This window comes from Ursus arctos, unplaced genomic scaffold (assembly GCF_023065955.2).
Source record: "Ursus arctos isolate Adak ecotype North America unplaced genomic scaffold, UrsArc2.0 scaffold_26, whole genome shotgun sequence".
NCBI classification, from domain to species: domain Eukaryota; kingdom Metazoa; phylum Chordata; class Mammalia; order Carnivora; family Ursidae; genus Ursus; species Ursus arctos.
Genome location: NW_026622941.1, coordinates 13,092,804 through 13,118,501, shown reverse-complemented (window position 1 = coordinate 13,118,501; position 25,698 = coordinate 13,092,804). Strand labels below are relative to the sequence as shown.

General features: G+C 41.0%; 1 protein-coding gene across 1 annotated transcript in view; it reads left to right on the top strand.

The window, feature by feature from the left end:
• The window catches only part of GRIN2B (glutamate ionotropic receptor NMDA type subunit 2B), a 336,771-nt gene that overhangs the window by 225,408 nt on the left and 85,665 nt on the right, over positions 1-25,698 (top strand). Inside the window, exon 4 of the mRNA XM_026502383.2 lies at positions 7,283-7,397. Coding sequence (XP_026358168.2) covers positions 7,283-7,397 — 115 coding nt within the window. The remainder of the gene's footprint in view (positions 1-7,282; positions 7,398-25,698) is intronic.

The window sequence follows — 25,698 nt, the reverse complement described above, 5'->3', positions numbered from 1 at the left end:
GAATTGGGAGACTTAGACTCTGAATTTAACATGCCAAAGAGTAGCAGTATTTCCCTAAGCTCCAGGGTGTTCGGTTCTAACTATGAAAAGTTAGACTGATCCAAAAGTCTGTGCAAACTAGCATTCTCTGAAATCCAAGCAACCTGAAAAAAAAAAAAAAGGTAAGTATAACAGAAGCAGCTAACACATAAGGATCACTAGGTGATAGGTGCAGTTCTAAGTCCTTTATGTGTATTGAATTACTTAATCCTCACAACTGTCCTATGAGGTAGGTACTATTTTTATGCATGTTTTTTTATGGTGAAGAAACTGAGACAGAAGTTAAATAATTTGTGAGATCATACAACTTAAGAACTGGCGGATCAAGGACTTGTGCAGAGCTCATCTGACTCGTGTCCTTACTCTTACACACCACACCGTAGGGCCTATTGTTGGTGTTTGTTGTGTATGTGTGTGTGTGTGTGTGTGTGCTTAGTACATATCACATTCCTTTCTTCTTTGCTTAACCTCTTATTTTCTTTCTGCTCCTCACTACTAAGCATTGTCCAGGCTTTGTCATTCATTTGGGTGTAGGCTATTTTATAAATGAGGACCAGCTCCTGGGTTTGATCCAGATGGACCCATCAGTCAGTCCAGAGGACTGTTTCCTGGCTATGGCCAGCCACACTGACCCAACTTGGTGAAAGGGTACTGCAGGTGGGCAGGCATGAGGTCATCCCAGCTCATGGCAGAGCCACTCCCAGTGCTCATTGATTTAACATCTTTCTGGAGGGAAGTAAGTGTTCTCTGCCCTCTTATGTTTAAGCAGGGATTGTTGGACAACTTCCAACAGTGCTCCTCTATTTTCTTTCATTTCACATGAAAATAATTCATGGTATTCAGTCATGAAGCAGAATTTTTTTTCTCTGTTAGATCTAGGGGCCCGAGAAGACTTTTCATTGCAGTAGATGGCGAATTGATACATCACCATTGACACCCTCACACGAATGCAACTCAGCCCAGACTGCTCAGGGCCCAAAGCACAGTCCTCACCACCAGCAGGCAAGAGGAAGTATATTAAATTTATATCAGTCAGTCCTCAAGATACTTTACTATCTCATTAATGTAACACCACGGATTTAGAATTTAAATAACTAAGATATGGACTAGCCTAAACTTGAAACTTTTATGAGTTGTGAAGAATGGTTTGCAAACTAAATTAATGATATAAACACCATTTCAGATCAGATGTTTAATTTACTGGAAGACAAACTATTTTTAATCTTTTTCAAGTAATTATACATTAATATTACAATGTGCTCTTTAAATTAGTTTTTCCCAAGGTTCTCTATTAAGTATCATTATACAGAAATAAGGGGAAAGAACTGCATCCGACAGCTTAGGACACTGGTATTTCTAATTCTTTTGTTCAACAGCATGGTTTAATATTCTTATATATGACATTATATGTCAAAGGAAACCTTTAAAGCTTCTTCTAACCCCTTTTTCCTTCAACAGAAAACCATGGCTGGCAAGAATAAAATAATTCATGTGTCTTGAAAAGATTGCCACACAATTTAGGGACTGGTGGGTCCAGGAGCTGAACAGAGGTTGTGTGGCTTCAGCATCCTTGCTCTAAAATACCATGCCGCACCCCCCGGGTGGTGGCGATGGTGGTGATGGAGTGTGCGTGTGGTACATAGTACAGTCCTCTCCTCTTCAGTTATTTTTCTGTTTCTCTTTATGTCTTTTCTACCAGCATTTTGGGGCATCATCTAGATCCTCATTTGCACGTAATCCTACGTGCAATCCATCTTACCAATGAGATATTTCTTCTGGGTTTAATCCCACAGGAACCCATTGGTGAGCCAGTGGAGAATCGTTCCCTGGCCATGGCCCGCCATATTGACAGTGTTCTACTGGATGGGTCATTTTGGATTCACTTTGATAAACATGAGTTTCTAAGTTGGACAAAAGTCAGAAATTGCTATTCAGTTTATCAAACCATAACACCAGTTGTCTAATTTTTACCTATCTTTGCCTCTTTCCCCTAATGCTGGTCTCTAATTAGGTAGTTTTTAAGGGTTTTCAGGTCCACTATTTCTAATCCTGTGAGAAATTGTTTCCATTATCTCAAGAGAAAATGTGTATATGAAGTAGTGCTAAGTGAAATAGTAAAATTTAGGTTAAAACCAGATAAAGACTGAAAGATGTGTGGTTCTGCCATCCAGCCCATGGAGTGTAATAATGTAACAACCACAGACGGACTAGAGAGCCTGTCGGAGGAGCATCCCTGTGCCTCCCTCATCAGGTGACTCAGATGGTATGAACCAGTCCAGTTTATAGATGAGGGACTTGAAGGCCTTTTCAGGTGAGTGACACACCAAAGACTCAGTTACAGAGTTACAGAATTTTGGAGTTAGAAATTGCAAACAAGGGGTCAAGGATTCCAGTCTCCTGTCTGGAATTGTTTTTACTTTATTGCTTTGCTCTTGCTAGCTGGAGAATGGAAACTAAGAGCTATGAAAAGTGCCACTGTTTTTGAGGCATGGCGGTGAGCGGGAAGTGTGCTGGACCCGGGGTGAGGGTACCTGCATCCTGTTTCCAGCCCTGTCATCTGATCTTGGTAAAGCCACAAATCCTTCTGGACTTCATCTGCTTCATCTAGCAATGAAAGGATTGGATGAAATGAGAGACTTACCTGTCTTATTACCATATTAACAAATATTAATTAAAAAAATCTAGTGCCTTGTAAAAATATGGAGGTCAGAATGAGTATTGCAGTGCCAAGGCTCTTGGTTGGCTGGGAGAATTCTGGCAGAACTATTCTGGATGCCTCCCACACAGGGCATAATGCTAAATCATTGCTTTAGGTATCACTGTGGTGCAGTGGATGAGCTCTGAGTGGCGTGGTCAAAGTCAAAGAGGCACGAGGGCTGTTTTTACCTCAGCTTGACCTCATTAAACCCACTGGAGTATGACTTTGGCCATATAAAGCAAATGTATTGGCTCTGAGCCCATTGGGGTTCTGAGGCTCTTTCTTAATGAGGAGTCAAGCAGGAAATGAGATGCGTTTTATTTTATGCAGTCTGTATTAGGGATCTCCCTAATCTAGGTCATGGCACATGACATGAGAATGCTAACATGCACATCTGGGGCTTGCAAAACTGCTTTCACTTCACTTGGTGACATAAAGAAAAGAACACTGAACTGAAAACCGGAAGACTTGAACTCCAGGCCTGAATAGGCAGATCACCTTGGAAAAGAGGGTAGCATCTTGGAGCCTGTTTCCCCCTTTCTAAAATGAGAGTTCTCAATGGATAGCTTCTAAATTTTCTTCTGGTTCTAACAATTTGAGATTCTGTGTAATATTATAACTTGATGAGACACAATAAGTTTTCTTATGGGTCCATCTACATCTCAGAGATGAATTAAGCAATATTTATATTTATATACCAGACCTTGCGGGGGCTTCCAAGAGACTTGAGACTTCTAGAAAGAGCTTCTGAATTTGGCTGCCACTTGAGCTAGGCTTTCTGACTATATACTTGAGGATAGCATGTTAAGAGAAAAACAGAATAGCTGTGGCATCTCTTAATTATAGTTTAATCCTTTACCAAGGATTTACACATGGAAGCTTCGAGGTCTTAATTAATGTTCAAAATTGGCAAAGTGCAGCCAGATCCAGAGGTAGTTGGATATTTTCAGGTCTTATGGAAAGTTAAATCAACTAATATGACCATTTGACCTAGTTTATCCTCCCTATGTGGAATGCAATTCTCCATTCCTCCAGTGTATTCCATTGATAATTGGGTCTCGTTAAAATGTAGTTATCATACTTTCACTGGGTGAGGTCCAAAATGAGGCAAGTTTCTTGCCTTTAGATATTCAAATCATGCTAATATATTCTTTTTCTGAATTTTTCCTATTATATAACCTTATATTTGTATCCTGTTTTCTATAGTCTTCCTATCCATTATTTCATTTGACCAGCACATCAGGCTTACCTGATAAGCTGGAGGTAGAATGGTGTTTCCATTTTAAAGAGGAAAAACTTGAGGTTCAGCCGCCAAAGTCCCATGCCTAGGAGTGACCACAGTCCCAATTAGTTTTTCACTTTTTTGTTATTAGTGAATGGACTGCTTTGTTCTGCTGTTCAAATGGCATCCTTGTTCAGGGCGGGTGTATATTTGCAAGCTCCTCACTGATAGCTGAATGTTGGCACAATCAGAGGGAATTACTCAGAAAAACACAATGTGAATGATTAATCTATATACTGCTGAAGGATATGAGTGGTTAAAGGATACTTTGGAGAAGAATATTTTGTATATTGTCATAAAATTTATCAATGTTTTTGGTAAGTGTAAAATATGTGGGAAGAGCCTACAGAATGAAATGAACCTGTAGAGCTGGAAGAAAGAGAACATCCCAGAAACAGTTTAAAAGAAAAATCAAAAAGATGTGGAGCAGGAATAACTGGAAGAATTCAGCTATAGAGCAACCACATTACCCATGAGTGTGGTTTATTTCCTAAAAGTTTGAATTTTAAAACTTGTACACCTGATTCAATGCTGCCCTGTCAAAGAAGTCATCTTGAGAAGCTGTTCATGCTGCTTATTACTTAGATTATTTTCGGAACTTCTCTTATAATTCCTTTCTGAAATGGACACTTAAAAAATATCTTAATTTAGATAAAGTCAGAACTATTCTGAACCATGTCCAGTGAAAAAGCTGGTACTTAAGCCAGGTGACTTATTTCTCTCTCTTTCCCTTCTTCCCTCCCTCTTCCTTTCTTTCTCCTCCTCCCTTCCAAAAAAAAAAAAAAAAGAGAGAGAAGACTAAAATTGATTTGCATGTCTCATTAACCTTCTCTGAAGAGTTCCAGAAATTATTCTAAGCAATGCAATGTTATTGTAATAAGAACCTACTTTCCAAGTTAATTACATTGGATGCTTAAATTCTGGTTTAAAATATTTTGTTTTGTGGCTTTGTAATTCTATTCCTTGGAATGAATTATATATGGCTTTGGCTGGAGTGTTGAAACTGTAAACTACAGGAGACCTGAATATTATTTTCTAACTGATGATGGGTTTGAGCAAGCAGCATGGAGATGAGAGATGAGGGGCAGTGCAAGGAATGGGGAAGATGCTACGTGGAGTGTCGAGTTGAATTAGGGGTGCTACACTTTTACCAATTAGAGATATCCAGAAAGAGCAGCCAGGGGATAAGGGGAGGGGACTTGAAGTCATGGCACGTGATAACTACACCAAGGACTGGAGGCATTAAACCTGATATGGCATATGACAGTCAGGGTGGGATGGTGAAGAGATCATGGGACTGACTGGGAATGTGGCTTAACATGTTATCTCTGCTCCCAATTAGCTGTGGGACATTGGGCAAATAATTTGACTTCTCTGTGCTTTGGTTTCCTTAACCTCTCAAGTTAAAATTATAGAACTAAATGAGCTTAAGTTTTCTTTAAAGATTAAAATTTGTAAGGTAGTCATGATAAATGTCTGAATACTTGAAGAGCTTTCATGTGGAAGAAGGATTAGACTAAGACTGTATAATATCTGTGGAGGAGACCAGAATCTAAGGGTGTCAGGGGAGAGATTTCAACTGTAAGTAAAAATAAAAACAAAAACCTCTGGCTTGAGGGTGAGGGGTGCAATGATACCAAGAAGAGCTGAGAGAGCCAGTCTTGTAGAGGGAAAGCATAAACTGTAAGAAGTGGTGAACTAGTTGATCATGAAGCCCTCTTTCAATTCTAAGAGTCTAAGAATCTCTCTTCTTTTGAGGTCTTCAGTGTTCTTGATTGCAATTGTGAAGACCATAAGACCAGAGAATGACAGGCTGAAAAAGCCCAGGCAGCTCTAGAAGTAAGAAGTGGTCCATGAGGGTTTGTTCATGATCTCTAGTCCTCTTTATAATAATTGCCTGAAGGATACGCATCTTAGCAGCCTTGTTGCCTAACCTAAGGTTACTTGGAAGAACGAAGAGTCTCACAGTTTCACTGAATAAGACTCATAAGAGCAACCTTAAACCTGCCTCCTGATGCATTCTTCTTCCCTTCAGTGTGTTAGGAGACTGTTGTTGGTCACAAATTCGAAGCCCCTCAGAAACCCTGTGGCAATTACAAAATACCTCTTTTGCTTCTCAGCAGAGACATGTGTCACAGCAGCATCAGGCCCAAGGCTCTAGAGTAGCATGTCATGTGAACACTGAGCTAACCATTATTGACTCCTTGGGCCATTATGGTAAAGGGACATTAATTACCATCCCCACAGTTGCACTAATGTGGTGGTAATGAGCATGCCTGTGGGAATTCCCAGTGAGGGAACTTCATCAGATCAGAGCAGCCAACAGGGGAACGGGGTGAGATGGAGGTGCAGGTGTTGAGGAGGAAGACAATTTCATTGGTCTGACTCTAGTTACTTCCAGGGTTTCTGCTAATTTATGTGCCTATATTTAGAATACTTTCTGAAATACCTCTCCCTTCTTCCCTGCAACCCCCTGGTATTTTCTGTTCACGATACATAGAGCAATAACCCTGGTTTCCATATGCATCTTGGGTAACCAGATCCCTGACTGCTGGACTCATCTCACAACTCTTAGAAGTGTGGGCTGGGCCAGATCTTTGCAAGTTCAAAAGTATCTATATATCTCTGGGAGGCAGAGAGGCCCTAAGCTCAATATGTCACCTTTCTTAGCAGAACATTATCTTGGTACACTCCCACTTTCTGTTCTTCTACAACCTTCACCCTTTAACGGATGTCCTTCTGTGAATAATAATTGTTAACGCTTGGGCGCCTGGGTGGCTCAGTCATATTAAGCGTCTGCCTTTGGCTCAGGGCGTGATCCCAGCGTTCTGGGATGGAGCCCCACATCAGGCTCCTCCGCTGGGGCTGGGAGCCTGCTTCTTCCTCTCCCACTCCCCCTGCTTGTGTTCCCTCTCTTGCTGTCTCTCTCTGTCAAATAAATAAATAAAATCTTTAAAAAAAAATTGTTAACGCTTAAGGAGGGTTTACTATGTACCAGGCCTCATGGTAAGTTATCTCATTTAAGCCTTACAAATCTAATGAAGTAGGTTTCTTTTTGTCTTTTCATATTATTCCTATTATGTAAAAACTTGGATGACTCTATGTATAACCAAATGGGAGTTGGAGGGATATCAGGTTTCATGGTAATATTTGTATATCGATCTATGTGTCTGTCTCCATTCACCTTTCTCTCTGTCTTCATAACTATCTTGTTGGCATACCTTCTTCATACTTTTAACCTTTCTTTTATTTTATCTTTACAGGTATCTGATCAATGTCACTTTTGAAGGAAGAAATCTGTCCTTCAGTGAAGATGGCTACCAGATGCACCCGAAATTGGTGATAATCCTTCTGAACAAGGAGAGGAAGTGGGAGAGGGTAGGACATATCTTTTGACAATTCTCGAGCAAAGTAGATGGGTAGAGATATAAAATTTTGCAACACGTTCAAGAAAAACAAAACCAAACCTTGGTTTTGGTCTCTGAGCGGGGAATTATGAGTGCAGTACTTTGAAGAACATAGGAGAAGCCATTCCTCAAACTTGCATCTTCATTTTCTTGCTCCTTGGTTAATCAAGAGATTCTTTTCTTTATGCATTACCATGTTTATTGGTTATGGTGCTGTCTGAATCATGACTTTATCCTAATGGAAGAGAGTATGCATGTATAATATAATATAATTTGGTGAAGAAATCAAATCAGTGATACAATTCAGAAGTTGTTTCGTACACAGTATACTAGGGAGGTCAATGAAACCTAATTTACAAGCACGCAGGTTTGAATTTACCGTGATTAGAGGCTTGCCATGCTAGGCTTCTCTCGGGATCTCTCCCACTGCCAGCTGATCCCAGTGTCTGAAACTCTACCAATTAGAAATTAATTTCTGTGGGTGCCAGACCACCTAGGTTCAATTCCTAGCTCCTCTACTCACAGACTTGTCTACTTAGGACCTTGGACAAATCTCTTAACTACTCTGTGCCTCAAGTTTCCTTGTCTGTAAATTGGGATTAAAAAATAATAGTACCAAGATCACAGAATTGTTATGAGGATTAAATATATTAATATACATAAAGGACTTAGAAAGGTGCCTGGCACATAGTAAGCACTTAACAGGTATTTGCTTTAGTTGTTATCTCGGATTCCTATTTAAATACAGATGTTCCCGAGAGTAATGTCAGCACTGGTGTTTCTCTTGTATGTTCTTCAGGTAATTTTTTCCTTGAGATGCTCTGCTGAGAAATGGTTCTGTGGATAAATAAGGTTCGGAGATGCTACCTTCCGTTTCTCGTTCTGGGAGGTTCCCAGAACATAAAAACATTAGAAAGTTCAGAGGAGTCCTGTCTATAGCAAAGAGCCATCTTTAATTTTACTTAATCTGGTATTTCCCAAATTTATTTTACTATGAGACCCCTTTGTTCATGAAATTCATATTCTGTAAAACATGCTGGGAAACACTGATTTAAGGCAATTTCTACAGACTCTGCGGGTCGATTGGCTGAGAGCAAGCTTTAGGGTGTCAGCATGGCTCTGACTGGAATGGAAACCTAACTATATATTTCTAGAAAGAACAGCCAGGAAAAGAGATCAGAGATAAATTTCTTGAAATTCACCATCTTGTCAGAGAGCCCAGGACAGGTAGTTATGTGAATGCTCACCTGTGAAACAGCATGTATGGCTCATGTAGTGAAAACCCAGGGCCTTATTCTTCAAAGTGAAAGACCTCAATCGGTCCTATAGTCCCTTACATCAGGGCACAGCTATAAGACTTAGATTATTCCTTATGTTCTTGATTAAAGTTGTTCTCCCTTTACTGAGTTATCATTTGTTCAGAAGTGCTTTTCCTCTGGGCTCCTGCTCTTCACCCCAATCAAGCTGCTTTTCACCACTGCTGTAGAGACATAATAATTTAAGAAGTGTTCTGGGACCTCATGTAAAACAGGCACTTCTGTGTATCTCCAGAAGAGGAATTATTAATAACTGAGGCTTCATACGTGGATCAGAGATGTCCAGCCTGGGGTAGCTTTTATACAGTAGACTCGATTACTGCCTCAAGTAGGGTGCATCTCACAGCTGTCCTTCCTTAAAGAGATGCCACTTACTGTCACTCATGCTGACTTCTCAAGGCTGGAATCTGAGGCCTGTGACCAGCCCCCACTTTCCAAAACTAGACACCTTCCCTAGGATATGGATCCCTTCCCTTCTTAACAACTCTACATTTATGGTAGCCCTTGAATTTAGTCCCCCTTGTATGATCTAGGAACCGTGTAATAATTTTTAAAATGGGCCTCCCTGTCCTTGATGCCTATCTTTATCCATTCAGATCAGTCCTGGACATGGCTGCTAGAATGAGTTTCCTAAGGCACAACTCTGATTACATTCTTTCTCTGCCCAAAACTTGCTCAGAGCTTCTGTAGTTTATGAATTGGGTCCAGACTTTATTCTTGCATTCAAGGCTCTGGTCTACCTTTCAAGGCCTGTCTTCTTTGCCTTGCTGTTTCCTGTCTTACCATCAAGCTACACTGGGCTCTCTCTGTACATCTTGCTTCCTGTACAGCATGCCATGATGTTTCCTTTTTCTGGAATGGGTTGTCCAATTATATAAATCATAACCATCCTTTGAAACCCAATTAAAATGGTATTGTCTTCTTCTCTGATCTTTGACTGAGATATAATCTCTCATATTCCCTTGTCCCCTGTAGCTTTTGTTCCTACCTCTGTTGTAATACTGTCACATCTGTCGGTGTTAGGAGTTGTGTATATTTGTGCATCCAGACCGCAGAAACTGTGTCTTTATATCGCTCTGTCCTCCCAGCAACTTGGAAGAGTGTATTGCATAGAGAGGTTCAATAAGTATGTGTCAAATGAAAGAGAACCATTACATAATACAAGTCTAAAATCTATCATTAAGAATCCAAGTTTATGCTATTGCCCTTGATGTAATACCTCTTTTGGGGGGCAGAGGGGAGATAAAATCTTTATGTAGACTGAGTTTTCGTAGATCTTACTTTAAATGTACTAAGGGATCTTGTTATTTAAAGAAATTCTGTGGTTAATCTTTTTATAAGGCATTTTGGGAGGCGGTGGGATCATAGAATAGAACATTTTCATACTGACTTGGTTAAGTCAGGGAACATTGCTGAAGAGAGGGGTCTTTACTGTCCATTGAGTTCACAGAGCCAGGAGGCTCCCCAGTGTGGAACTCCTTGTTAGGGCTTACTTGTGGGTAGCGAGGGGTGGCAGGAACCAGGCATAGACCTAGAGTATGTCTGGGATGTGCTGAAATTGTACCATGGGAAGTTATACATTTTTTCTCCATTACCCTGGCTCCCAGGACCCTCTGTATTCTCAGGATTTCTAATACCACTCTAGAAGGTTCCATGTGGTCCAGGGAAGATTTAGTGTCTTTGGACTCCATAGAGGTAGGCACCAGGGCAAAGAGTCTACAGTGAGGAGATGGACACTGGGAAGATAAGTGGGGAAGGAATCTGGATTTGTGGGGGAAATGAAGGCTAAAAGACAGGACCCGCAGCCTCTGGTCATGCCCCTAACTAGCTATGCGACCTGCTCTTTTTACTTTTCTGAATCTTTCTTTTCTCATGTCTAAAATCATGGCATGAGATTAAGAAGACTCCTAGGGTCCTTTCTGGATCTAGCTTCTGGGATTGGAAATTTCACATTGTAAATAAGCAAGTGCTTGAAATGGAATTGGGGTATGAGCTGAAGCATACAAAAGGAACCTGAGTCTGTTTCTAAGGACAGTAGCTCCCAGGGAATATTTGTCATTCTTGTCATTTAGATAAATATCATCTCCTCAGAAGGCCTTCCTTGGTGACTCAAGCTAAAGTAGCCACCCAGTCACTCCAACAGAACAGCTGATTTTAATTTTCTTCAGTGTATCGTCTACCTGATGTTTTGCCTATTTGCCTGATTGTTTATTGCCTGTCTCTTCACACCAGGACACATGTTTCCTGGGAGCAAGGACCTTGTTCACCTCTGTAATCCTAACACTTAAGAGGAGTGCCTGGCTCAGAGTGACCTCTCAAAAGATAACCATTAAATAAATGAAGAATCCACATGCTTAGGAATGTTAGTTCACTTCTGCCTGAAACTCTCCCAGGTGGACAGACTGGTTTACTGAAGAGCGCGGGAGAGCAGGCGCAGGTGCCAGCAACACTCTGGGGGGCGGGTCGGGGGCCATCTTTAGTGAGGCCCAACTTCCCAGTGGTGGCGAGCCTCAACAGTTTTCAACAAGGAGCCTCGGGTTGAGGAAGACTCAGATGCTGGTGTAAACCGTTGTGATGGGCCTTCACTACATCCTTTTAGGTTTTAAAAAGTAGTCTCACAGCCATTCTCTTAAAAATCTGGCTCCTTCTGGAAGACTTGAAGTCCAGGCAACGTAATCTGGGACTGAGCATGGTTTTGGAAATTGGAAAGAGCTAAGATGAAACTAATGATGTACTTCATGTTGGCTAATTGAATTTAAATAATAATAATAATAACAAGAGAGATGAGATGAATGCCCCACAGTGCCATTTATCAGCTGTGTAAACCAGGCGATGATACTACCAACTCTATTTCCCTTTGTAAAATAGGGTTTTACATAAGGCTGTTATAAAGATCAAAGGAGATTTTATAGTAAAGCACCAGTTAATAGTGACTGAAACATAGCCAGTATTCAACAAATGTCAGTTGGTGCTCTCCTCCTTTTCTTAGGTGACACTTGCACATGGTGCTAAGTCAAATGGTACAAAAGGGTATCCAGTGAAAAGAACATCCTCTTATCTGTGATCCTTGGTTCCCTCAGGCCTCTCCCCTGAGAAATCATTGCTTCCAGGTCTTATGTATTTTCTCTGAAAACACTTCAAGCATACACAAATTTTATATATTTACGCAACCTCCTTTTTTAAAAACAAACAGCACTTGCTCTTGTGAACTTTTAATGGGATCCTATGTAAGTAGCTACTAAGGAGGCATGGGTCAGGGGCTTAGAATAGCAGATCTCTGGATCAGAATTACGTTCCCAGAGAGCCGAGTAATCTCTTTGGTATGTCAGAACGTGGAAAAGAACGTTTCACAGGGAAGGCACGCATATATGTGTGCAGGGATAGCATGGTGAGTTGGAAAGGGCAGGGAATGGTTGGAAAAAGTGTGCAGAGTGGGTTCATTTGTAAGTCTTCTCTCTAAGTGGGGGACAGCTGCATAAACTTGCATTAAAAATAGTCTGGCACAGAGAAGCAGTTCCAACGAGCATTCAGGCTTCTGTCTTTATCAGAGCCTCTCATGATTTGCTTCATTGCTACTGCTCTCTGCTTCCATTTAATCGTTCCTAAAATGGAGATAATAAAAATGAAATGCAGTGGGGGTGTGTTCTGAGTAATGACTTCAAGAAATGATGATGGTGCATTTTCAGGCTGTAAGACGTAAACAGGCTTTAGAGGGACTGTCTGGGTCCGAATTGCAGGAGGGTATGTATCTGCTTGCCTTTTCCCCAAGGATAAGAGGTGTATTTTATAAGCCCACTCCCTCTTCTCTGCCTCCACCTATCGGACAATGCCCTTTCCCCAATCCCAGTTACCATTTTAGGCTTGCAGTGCTGAGATATTACAGCCACATCCACCCCTGAAAGGAGGGCTAGAAATAAAAGAACTTAGCACACACTGCTGGGCCCATAATGGTATTTATGAATTAATGGGTAGATTAGGGGGAGAGGGGAAGGGTACTAAACTGGTAGAAGGAAAAAAAAAAGTGACAACAGCAACAATATGATAAGACCAAATGCTCTACCAGCACCTGGAGCCTGGGATGAATGAGACAGGTTACGAGATGCTCTATGCCTCTGATAGCCTTGTAGCCAGGAGACAGCAGCAGCTCCAGGCTGTGGGTGCTCTGTGATATGAGCACCTGAGGATGAAGGTGATCATATTCCAGAATGATCAATTTGGTGATGATACAACAGGTTGATTGTTGCTGTGGCAGATGCCACTTGAAAGCTGTTGACTGACAAAATACACAGCCACTCCATCTCCTCCTTGGCATGCGTGCTCACACACACACACACATACACACACACACTCAGTCACTCACATCCAGACTGACAGACTGCTCATGACACAGGAACCACATCTGTTTGGTTACCCACTGTATGTCTGTGACAGCCCAAACACACCTGTACAAACTGTGTTCCACCTCCCATCCTTGGAGGAGAGGCCAGGGAATAATCCATGCTCTCTTCAGACTTCACAGAGGTTGTCTGAGGAGGTGAGACAGAAGCTTCTCATGTTGGGGGTGTTTGTTCTGGATCTCCTGATACCACCGTTTGACAACGTGCTATTTTTACCGACTTTGAACTGAGTACTAATATGCATCATTGGATTAAGGGATTAGAAAACAGGATCCATGGAGGAAGGCTATGGGAATTGGGTTTGTTAAGGGAAGAAGAAAAGGCAATGAAGTGATGACTTACTCTCTTTAAATGTATGAAGACTTATTGTACCAAGTGTTGAGATCAGCTGTTCACTTTCTCCTCTGAGACAGAACCAGAGTAAGTGGGCTTAAGATCAAGCAGAGAGGATTTTTATTAGCTATAGGGAGGACTTCTTAATAGAGAGAAGTTTTGAGTACTGGAACTGTTAACAATACCAGGGGATGACTTTGGAAGTTCTAAAAATCGGATATGTCCTCCTCTCTCTGCAACGTACAGACCAGCCCAAACAACAATGCACAAAATACGTGGCTTTAAGTTTTCCTTCCGCTCTCCCTCCTCTCCCTTCTTCCCTGCCCTTTCCTGCCCTTCCCTTCCACACATAGTTATTGAGCACTGATCATGAACCAAGCATAGCCCCCACCAAATTAGTATTGTAGCTTTCCTAGTGGCTGGGGAAGAAAGGAAAAACAACATTTATGATTTTCTTATAAAGATAATTTATTAAAAGACTTAATAAAGACATTTTGCTTACTAAAGACATTTTCGGGGGGGGGCATAAGGTAAAATTTACTGGTATACGTACCTACAAAGGTATTGCAGGGAGAGGGGCACCTGGGTGGCTCAGTTGTTTAAGCATCTGACTTCGGCTCAGGTCGTGATCTCAGGGTCCTGGGATTGAGCCCTGTAACTGTCTCCCTGCTCAGCAGGGAGTCTGCTTGTCCCACTCCCCCTCCCCTTCCTCATGTTCTCTCTGTCTCTCTTTTAAATAAATAAATAAATAAATAAATAAATAAATAAATAAATAAATAAAATCTTTTTTAAAAAGGTATTGCAAGGAGAAAGGTGCTTATTGTGGCACTTAAAATTTCTATAACTTCAGGTGGTGTTTAAATCTTACTATTTGATATGGTCCAATAGTTGGGTGGATGTTTCATGTTGCTTGGTTAGTAAAGCCTCTGCTGATACTAATTTATGACCATGGCTTACAAACAGAGTGGCTGGATGACATGGTTTTGGCTGCCTTTCCGAGTTGTGATTATCACAGACTGTCACATCCAAGTATTCCCTTCTTATTCCCTGAGCTCCTAGAGCCATGGTCCACCCTGTTCATTAACCCCTTTCCTGGGGTTCCAGAAAGATTCCACTGGGGGCCAGGCCCTAGGAGGAGAAAGTACACTCTTAACCCCCAGTGTCTGAATATTGCTGTTATTAGACTCAGTCCACAGCATCGAATTGCAACCTAGCATATGTTTCTAAAATAATTTGGAGAGAAGAGCAGGATGTATTGAGGGAAGAGACTTCAGAAATGTCATTTCAGGAAGGCAAGTTGTCTTCATGAGTTGGTCGTCAGCCACTGAATGAAAGGGATAAAAGAACAAGATAACCTGGTTGACTTTACTTTTAAACCTATACATGTTGATAGGGGAGGAAAAGCAGACTTGAACTTGGAGACTGAAGTGCTGGCTTAACAAAACACTGTAAAGAGGAAAGCATCCCCAAAACTAAAAGACGGCTGTCATCCATCTTGTTTAAGTTTTATTGAGATTTTTATTTTGAGACAGTTATCAGTGGTTGGCTTCTGAGTCCTCTGAACTGTGTTTCTAATTTCCAGGTTATAATACTTCTTCCAGTAGTGGTGTTGAAGAAGAAATAGTGGTGTACAGGTTAAAATACTCTTGTGTTTATACGCGGGTTAAAAATATTTATGATTTTCTTATTGTAAAGGTCATTGATGCTTATTAAAGACATTTGGGGAGATAAGAGAAAATCTCCCTATACACATACAAAGACTTAGTATTTACAGTTCTTCTATTTCTTACTGATGCTTTTTTCTGTGCATGCTATGTGTTTGTTATATATAACCAGGAAAATACAGTAGAATTGAGAATACAACTTATGAACAGTTTATAATCTGCTTTCTTCTCTTACTGTGATATTTTGGATATTTTTCTATTTTGTTGATATTATCCAAAGCATGAAACTTAATGACTGTCTAATATCCCATCGTAAGGATGTATCATACTTCTTTAAACTGGTCCCTTGTGACAGACTGTGTATTAAATAAAGACTAATACTCATGAAAGTAATTGCGGAGTTTTTGATGGTCCATATTGATGCCATAAGACTGCTTTTCAAAGTAACGACTTTGACCACTTTTCCTGTTATCTAATGTCCCTAAACGCTAAAAAATGAGAGCCCTTAAACTGAGAATTGCTTGGGTTATATTAATTCACTAACAACCAATGGACATATATATATATATTGTTGGAACGGAGAGCTTTCCTTTGTGATTCCTGGTCTGCCAGGTCTCCTGGAGGTTTTTTCTTTCTTTTTTTTTCTTTTAATCTTCTGATTGAGTGTGTTACCCTCTAACTTTGCTGATAAGAATATTTTTTATCTTTGATAGTTGGAACATACGGAGAATGGGGTTGGCTATGTGGTCTGTCTGTCTGCAGTTTCATCATTGGGATCATTTTCTTGAGAGCTGGAGGCTTGTAAAATTCAGACCCATTTTCCCAAGGAACTTGTAGGCCTCGTGCTTGATGTGTCAACCTTTCTCGTGCTATTTTTGTTCTCCATGACACAAGAGACAAGGAGGCAGGGAGATCAATCCCCTTCTGGCACCAGTGGGGGCAGCACCTGGCTAACTCATGTAACCTACAGGCTGAGGAGCCTCCAGACTGACCAGGCCTCTACAGCAGGGCACTATTCTTTTTATACTTTTATGTATTTTCCACCAAAGAAGATACTTTGTGCATACATTCATGGCATGTCGACTTTAGCTGAGATCTGAAGTTTGACATTAAAACTATAATATCTGGACATCCTTCATACACAAACAAGCTCTATTGACCTAGCCTGACAAGATCATCTGCTTTGAGTTTTTCCTGCAGTGATGATGGATTTGTACTAGTCCGTATGCAACCTTTCTCTCTGTAATACTTATTTATGAGAGCTGGCCTGGAGCAGGGTAAACAGAATCCATGTACACAGGGAGGAAAGCTCTGACCTTGGCATGTTAACTCTGCTAATCGGCCTGCAATACAAAGCTTTGAAAGGAAGTACAGGCCAATGAAGAAAATAAATAGTCTTTAAGCATGGAAGCTATTAACAAAAAACCTGAATATGAATCTCCCACGATAGCCATAGAACTCCAATTATTTGGAATGATTTTATTATTTTCTCTATTAGAATTATCTCTTTATAATTTGGTGAACATTTTAGTTCATTATTTATGGAACACTTGGTTGTACGTACATGTATGCATATCTGTCTATATATATGTATATCTATTCTGTATCAATATAGAGACAAGAGAGGTGGGAGGAGAGAGGGAGGATCTAAAATGGCTTGGAAGCTCTCACCTGGTATAATCCAGGTGTTCTCTGCTGTCATAAAGGCTACCCACTGCTGGTTCGACGGGTATTCTAGGACTTAGCTCTGTCAGTTAAATGTTGTAAAGGTTTAAACTTAAAGCAAATCTGCGCTAGGGGAAAGGTGAGAGGAAAATTGTAATCTTGGGGAGGCAAATAAAGAGAAGAACACGTGTAGATGAGTCATGGGAGATTGATGGGCATCTAGAGGAAGAAAACCATTCTCCTTTGCTATATTTTCCAGGGGACACAACATTCTGTGTTTACACCAAACTCCTCTAGATATCCTTTCACATTTTTCTATTTCAAGGGTTTGGTGTAGGATATCTTCTAAAATCATTGTCTTTGGCAATTCCTGTAATATGTACCATTTTTCTTCATTCATCCCCTAGGGAAAGGAACTTGCTGGCAGAGGAACAGAATAGTACCTCACAAGTAGAATTTCTGGTGGATAGTCAAGCCACCTCAGCATTCTCTATATAGAATAGTAAAACAGGGGCGCCTGGGTGGCACAGCGGTTAAGCGTCTGCCTTCGGCTCAGGGCGTGATCCCGGCGTTCTGGGATCGAGCCCCACATCGGGCTCCTCTGCTGTGAGCCTGCTTCTTCCTCTCCCACTCCCCCTGCTTGTGTTCCCTCTCTCGCTGGCTGTCTCTGTCTCTGTCGAATAAATAAATAAAATCTTTAAAAAAAAAAAAAAAAGAATAGTAAAACAAACAAGACCTTTATTTTCCCTCTAGGAGAGGGGAAAGATGTGCAATTCTAGAACAGTCTAGCCTAGAATTGAAGTTTGGCCACTGACAGATCTGACATTGATAGAGCACTTTATTAACAATGTGGCTTCTCAAGAGCTTTGGCATATATGATCTCATTTTGATTCCTATTAAACTTTTGGCAAATACTTGTACAGATAAGTAAACTGAGACTCAGAGAGGTCACATGGTTTGCCTAAAGGCACACAGATGAGTGCCACAGCTGGGTGTAGCCAGCTCCACTTATGCCCTGTCTACACTGTGCCTTAACACATAGAAGACTAGAAGAACACAGCTAGACTGATAGGACCGAAGTGTAGCAACATCATTGGGAACAGTTGTGTAGACCAGAGGACAAGTCACACCATTCCGCTTGCGGCGGGGGGAGTAGTTAGTCGTTAGCCCAGACTGTGACCGGCTATTTCAGTGTAACATTTTCCTGAGATTAACAAAAATGAAGAAGGAAGAGATGGAGGGAAGGAGAGAGGCAAGAAAGAAAAGAGCAGTAACACAAAAAAGCTTTTCTGCGTCTCTGTATCCCTGTACCTCCTCACTTTCTGTTATTACACACACACACACACACACACACACACACACACACACACACACGCATATATCCTCCTCTCAGTCGAGAGCAAGAACCTATCTCCTCAAAACCAAGGATGAACACTTATCTTTCACTAATAAGGCATAGCCGCCTACAGAAACAGCTGTCCAGGTCCTGATCATGTCAAGGGGATTCTCTAGGAAACCGTTATCTTCTGCATGCCAAGCTCTTCTGAAATTTGGCCCCCATGGTGGTGGCACTGAGGCCATGCGGCCCCCTTGATCAGACAGCTGCTGGAGGTGTAGAGAAATGTCGAAATGCCAAGGGGAATTTAAAATAGCTGACCTACAAAACAGCCCTTAAATCTGAGGAGAGTGACATGAAATTTTAACTTAGCTTTACATAAAACACAATCAACCAAATATTTTATGAACTCAACTTACTAAGAGAGAGGAGTTTGGGGATCTCATGTAAAACGAGATGAAGATTCATTAAGATTACATATATCTTATATTAAATATATGTATCTTTCATATATATAGCTGGAAGACAAAGAGCCAAATTCAGTGAATAAGAACACTGATTTTCTGTGATCCATCACTGCCACTTAAATATTTCCCCAAATGTGATTGTGGGTCTCACTGCGTGGCACATGTGTTAATTTAAGAGGGATGAGTATTTTTTTATTTAAATAATCATCTATTTATGTTTATAGTTCTCTATCTTTGGCAAGTGACACTTGTCTAACATTTACAGTAATGTGAAATCTTTAAATACATTTTTAAAAGGAATGCTATTATATGTATTAAGTTAAAAATAGCCTAGGTGATAACACAGATGTGGACAAAATTGCTACAGTGGTGCTTGAATGAGTGAAATTCGGGAAATAGTTCCTCAGGGCAAAATGTGCTCCCTACCCCAGCCCCCAAGTCACAGCATTCAAGCCTGACCCACCTTCCACCTTCTTCGCCCTTCACCTCCCTGCATTTAGCCTCCATGCCAACATAATTGCCACTAACCCTTCTCCAATACCTCTTGTACTTTTATGCCTACATGCCTTTTCTCATGCTCTCCTCTTAACCTTGGATCATTAAACATGTCCTTTCAGACATAGTTTAAAAGCCAAGGCTTTTAAGGCATCTCATCTTACCTCTGCACAGCACAGTGGTTCATCTACAGAAGCGTAAATAAATATTGTTCCACCTTTCTGTTCCTCAATTTCATCTATAAAGTGGGAAGAATAGCTGTGAGGATCAAATAAGTTTTAATTCATGTCAAATTCTTGTACAATATCTGGTGTGTAGCAAGTGCTTTGCAAATGTTCAGTTGCTTTGCTGAATGTACTATTAACCAATGATAACGCAATGGAAACCGGGTTCTAGAAAACAAGAAAGTGAAGAGAAACGATAGTGCACACACCAGAGAACGAAGTTGGATTTTGGCCTTAGTCACTGAAAGGAAGGCACTGGGAAATAAGAAAATTCTTGACATGTTCAGTGATAAATTCATAATGAGCAAGATTTCCTCCTTTGTTGTTAAACTTTGCACAAAGGTTTTTTAAAAAATTGAACCTTAAAATAGTGGCAAAGTCCATGACTTAGCATGGCAGTCCAAGCTGGGCCCATCACCCAGGCAGCAGGGAACTGAAAACCTCCTTTGCTTAGATTTATCATATCTGTGGGTTGTCGGTAACCATTGAATAACAACCCAAACACATTAAACAATAATGACGGTTTCTGAAACCTTGTAGTGTGTCCTTGTGTCATTTGATCTCCTTGGGTTTTGTTTCATTGTAATAAACCACCACTTTGTGGTTGATAATAAAGAACCCCCAATCTCCCTTTCACAGCCTCCCTATTGTGTGGGAAGTAGATTGGCCCACAACCATTACAGGAATTCCTTCCACAAAGGGAAGTGGTTTATGTCAAAAGACAGTCCTAGTCAGGGTCGAATATAAAGGGAATGACACCTGAACGTGTTTCACAGTTTGCATCCCTGGTCCTCAGTGTGGTGCCTGGACCAATAGCATCAGCATGCCTAGTACCTTATCTGAAATGCACATTCTCCGGTCCTACCCCAGAAACTCCGAAAGTGAGACCCAACAATCTGGATTTTGACCTATAAAACGCAGGGATAGTTTATCACAGACATTTCCTTTTCACAAGGACAAGAGAAGTATTTGTTTAATGGATATTTAAGACGGCCACTCTGTCATTGTCCTCTGTTCTCATTTTATTTTCCAGCCATTAACTGTGAAATAAAACTGAATCTCTACCCCTCCATAAAGTGGAGGACAGATCCAGAAGCCTGGCAAGAACGAGTTAAGGCCTGCCCCGCGCATTCCAGGAGATTCTGAGTTACCTACCGTCTGGGGTAGCTGCTACAGAAACTCCCTGATATTAGGCTGGTTTAGTCTGGGTTTACTCATTCAGCAAATAGCTCCAGAACCCCTCCCAAATGCCAGGCACTCTTCTGGGTGTAGGGTAACCACTAATAAGACCAACAGGTTCCCTGCCCTCAAGGAGTTTATGCCTTCTTAAGGAAGGTCACACAATGAACACATCAACAAGTAAATAAATAGGATCATTTCAGAGGGCACCAAGCTGCTATTAGGTGGTGAGATAGGGGGCAGTGGTTCTCAGCCACATGATGTCATCCCCCAGAGGGCCTTTTGGAAATGGCTTTATTATTTTAAATAAGTTGCCAGTTTAATTCCCAAGGAATATGTCCAATGGCTGTTGTTTGAAATTAACTGGCAACTTAATGTGAAAACTTTTCATAGTCGACCCATAAGACCTCTTCTTAAACTTTATATAGATACTGTGTTGAGACTATAGACCCACTTCTGAGCTGCAGGGGAACGTGGGTAGTATTTGATCTTCCATTTTTCCCTAGTTTTCAGAGAATTTTGTAACTTGACCCATCAGGCTATAAACATTCCAGTATTGATTGATTTTTCCAAAGAATTGAGATCCATCAAGCCTCAGTGTTTAGTAAATTGCCTACCTAACCTGCTACAGGTGAGCAGGACAGCGTTTTGCAGCTATTGTGGTAATGACTCTCTCCATTGTCTCCATGTGACCCTGGAGGTCATGACGGGTTACTACAGGAAGACCCAGTGAGGACGTTTAGGAAAGGTGATACACTCGCAGTCCACAGACTGCTTTTGGATCATAGACGTGTTCTATGTGGTCCAAGAGAGGTGTATTTAACTGGCACTTAAAAATTTAGAGAATTCTCCTTAGAACTCCAGGTTTCTGGATTTCCTGAAGAGATCAAGAGAGTGGCAACACTGGGCTCACATTCTGCTGGAGCTGAGGGGTGTAGCCTCCTTTGGATGGAATGCACGCTCTCCAGTTCAATACAGCCCTCCCCACCCCCCACCCCCAATGTCCTATCACTTTTATTAATGATCTACCTGGTTCTTATAGAAGTTTGCTGGTTCTTACAGAAGTTTGCAACTCATAGAACAGAAGTGAATTCGGAAAAGATTCGGTCCCTGCTTAAGATCTAGAATGTATACCTTGAGAATGGGTACATTCAGGTTTAAGGAAGTGGGTATTTCTGGAGCAGACATGGTCTTTTGATAGCTTGCTGCAGTTCACCTTGGAGTCTCTAGGGGGCAGCTGAGAATTCTGAGTACAGTCTAAAAATATATCCAGTGTCCAGGGCAATTAAAGTTCTGTATTGCACTGATTTTCCAAATTCACCTTAGAATTGTAGAATGAAAAAGACATTACCTGTCTAATGGGATTTCTGTTTGTCAGACAATGAAATACAAAAATACAAACTGTTGATGCCTTAAAAATTTTAGGCATATAAAAGTTGTGAATTCGTCTCTTTTTTTTTTTTTCTTGGCAAAGTAACAGATAATCCTAACTGGACAGATATCCTGGAAAGGCTTCATGGGTGTGAGCTTTCAAGGGGAATTTAAATGATCTAAGGGCATTTCCTGGCGGAGAAGGGAAGGGTTCAGGCAGAGGAAAAACTCAGCCAGGAGACCAGGAGAAGGAAGGAAGGGGGTGGGCAAATAAAAAGTGTGGGATAGTAAAAACTGAAATTAGAAACGAAGAAGGGACAAATGTCACCTCTTAAGGTAGGAACAGAAAACTAATAGAAATGAAAAAGACAGTGACAGAGTCTGAGTGTAGTGAGAGATCAAGGGGGCTTCTGTGCTGCTAGTCTGATGAAACAAAGTGGGAAAACAGAAAGAAAAAAAAAAGCAGCATCAAGAAAAGAGGTTGAAATGGTCCTGGCAGGAGAAGGTGTCCGCTCAGACAAGATTTTGAGCATTCAGAATAGAAGGGAAAGAGCGTTAATCATGACAGCAGTGGCACATGTATCTTTACATGCACATGCATTCAGCATGTAAGGGGAGCGCTTGGTCTCTTTCTGTCTTGGAGACACTAGATTCCCCCCACCCCAGCCCCAAAGTTAGAAACACTCTGTCTCCAAACGGAACTTTCTAGTATCCCAAGAACTACAGTGAGTATATAGCATTTTCTCCCACTCTGCAAAGTTCAGATAAACCTTTCTTGTTTGATTTCCATTGGCATCTCTGCTTTCCACGTGGGAAGCAGAATCTCAAAGTCCACTGGAAGAAGGTATTGCTTTTCCTCCCTGTGTTTAGAGTTCTCACTTCTTTTGTCAGGCAGATTCAGTTAAATTCAACAAACATACTGAAGGGCTTCTCTAGGAAGGACCTTGTGCTAGACGCTAAAAGGAAGAAAGGTAAACAAGACGCCCTGTTCTCCAGAAATGTGCCCTCTTAAGAATGTTACACGGGTATAAGACAGGGAAGAATACGATTGTGGTAGGCAGCCACGAAGATAACGCCCAAAGATCCCCACCCATATTTTTATTCTTCCGATGAATCATTAGCCACTTAAAGACTAAAGGAGAAAAATGCCCTCAACTGTGTATATAAACCTATTGTACACAAGCTAGGATTCCTTTTTCAAAACTGGAGGAATCCTGTTCCATCTTGAGTGATAACCTCTCTTTTATGCAACTGTACTTACTTGTGTCTGATTCCAAAAGTATAATAATTGTTCATTAAGGAAAAGCCAATAAAAATAGAGGAAAATAAAGTTCACCTCAAAGTCTACCACCCAAAGATAATTTCTGTTTACATTTTGGTTTCTGTCAGTCCAGTCTTTTTTCCTCTTGTGTTCTTATATATTAAAAATGTGCTTTAGAGATATAAGTGCGTACGGAACACCTGGGTGTTTCAGTTGGTTAAGCGTCCAACTCTAGATTTCAGCTGAGGTCATGATCTCAGGGTTGTGAGATCAAGCCCTGCCTCAAACTCTGCACTGGACATGGAGCCCACTTAAGATTCTTGCCCTCCCTTTTCCTCTGTCCCTCCCCCATTCCTTTAAAAAAAAAAAAGAAATGTAAGTGCATATTTTTATAAAATCAGGATAGTATTATATATCCTGTTTTGTAATCTACATTGTTAATGATGTTTTGTGAATAGTATATCAAATATATATTATTAAAATATAAAAATATGATATAAACTATATCATTAAGTATTTATCCATTTATCTATTATCTATTTATGTTCATCTATTTATCGTGTAATTTTTAGTGCTGTATATTATTCCATCCTTTAGAAACTCTGTACCTATGTTATAAAATCCCTGCACCCCTACGTGCCCCGCCCTCCACACACAAGGGGCAAAATCTTGGCCATGGCTCATTGGTCTAAGTGTGTTGGCAGTAGCGAGATCCCTTCATTGTTGGCATTTGCCCCACATCACTCCCTGGCGAACTACTGGAGGAGAGAACACCAACAGGTGTTTTGGAGAACTCCAGGACTCCTGCCTGTGTTGGCTCTTCCCTTATTGCCGAACATGAACCCTGCTCCTTTTCCAAGCAAGCACAGCCCTCCTGGGACTGACGTTGGAGTTGCAAATCTGTCTCTTGGTGCTTTTCCCTAAATGCCTTTTTAAACATACTCAATAATAGATGAGCACCTGGGCCCTTCTTCACAAAGGAGAGCTCAGGCAGTTTTTAGAACATGAAAAAGCTATTTGGCCCTTTAGAGCAGATTCTTGGAACATCCCCAATTCCCCAGGACACCATTTAATAACTACTCGCTCCAGGACAGCAAGTGGTTTGCCTGGTGGGTTTTGTTGCTCTATTTGTTCTTCAAATTAGTTTTTCAATCCTGGACTCAACTTTCACTGAATCTTTGTAACCAGTCGTTTGGCATGGATGTTCTCAGTCCCCATCCCCACTTCTTTCTCTGCTCTGTCTCTCCCCACTGCTACATGACTCAAGCAGGTGTCTACTACCTGACTGGGTCCAAGTATCCCAGAAACAGGTACATCCATTCCCTTCAGCTTATCTTGGCTCTGCCACCAATTAGTGGGTGACCTTGGGCGAGTCACTTAATGTTTCTGGCTTCTCTTTCTATATCTGCAAAACAAGAGGGTCACGTTAAATCCCTAAGGTCCCTTCTAGTTCAGAGGATCCATGGTTTCAAGCACGTATTTGGATTTTCTGTAGTGTTCTGACTATGACGTATTTTTTAGTGACAACTTTTTGTTCATCAATTATAAGAATTTTTTATTTTTAAACGTCATTTCCTACCTTGGGAAACCCAGTCATTCAGCTTCATGAACTTTATTAACAGCTACCTCTGGAAAGGGGACTAAGAAGGGAGGCTGAATTTTTCCGTCATCCTGCTTCTCTTGCCTTTATAGTAATCTGCAGTAGTAATAATCTAGAGCAGCCATCTTTGGAACCTTGCTACCAAACAATCAGGGAATAGCCGTTGACCATCTTTGCCTTATGCGGACCCGTCTGCGCCTCCTTCACAAAAGAGACATTCATGCTAAGAGTCAAGAAGGACCACCTACACGTCATGTGTCCCAGTTGCACACACAGACCACCAGAGTTCCCGACCCCCCTGGAAAGCAGGCTCCTCCTCTTCTTCTTTTCTTTTTTCATTCTGTTTCAGGATATTGTCTTGTAAGTGACTACTTCCCTCTCTCTCTCACTCTCTGTGATCCCTTTCTTCAAAATTCAAAATAATTTATAGAGCAGGGTAGTACTTTTTTTTTCCTTTTGATATTTTGAAGTCATTATTCTATCTGGGACCAAATTGCATGTTCATGCTTTGAGTTACTGTTCATTCAACAGATTTTTAATCCATACCTGTAATGTGCTGAATGCTATCCTCCAAAAAAAGAATGTGAGGAAGATGAGAAGATTGACATGTGTGTGGAAAAAGCCAGAGACAGTGAGGAAAAGGGAAGACATTACAAGAGAAGCTAGAAAAAGAGGAACAGTGTAGACTCCACCCAGAGCAGGAAGCAGGGGAAATGAAGGGAAAGGAGTCAAAAGATTGAGCAAGTCAAAATTCTAGTGTATGCCACCTCTTCTGAAGAAGATTCTCTAACGTGACAGGCACCCAGGCTGACGAACAGTAAACTATCAGTAATAGCTAACACTTCTATAATACATCAGTATTTATAAGTCAGGCATCAGTATTTATAAGTTAGGCACTGTGCTAAGCAGGTTACTTATTAACTCATATTAATCCTCACATCATCCCTATGGAATCAGTATTTAA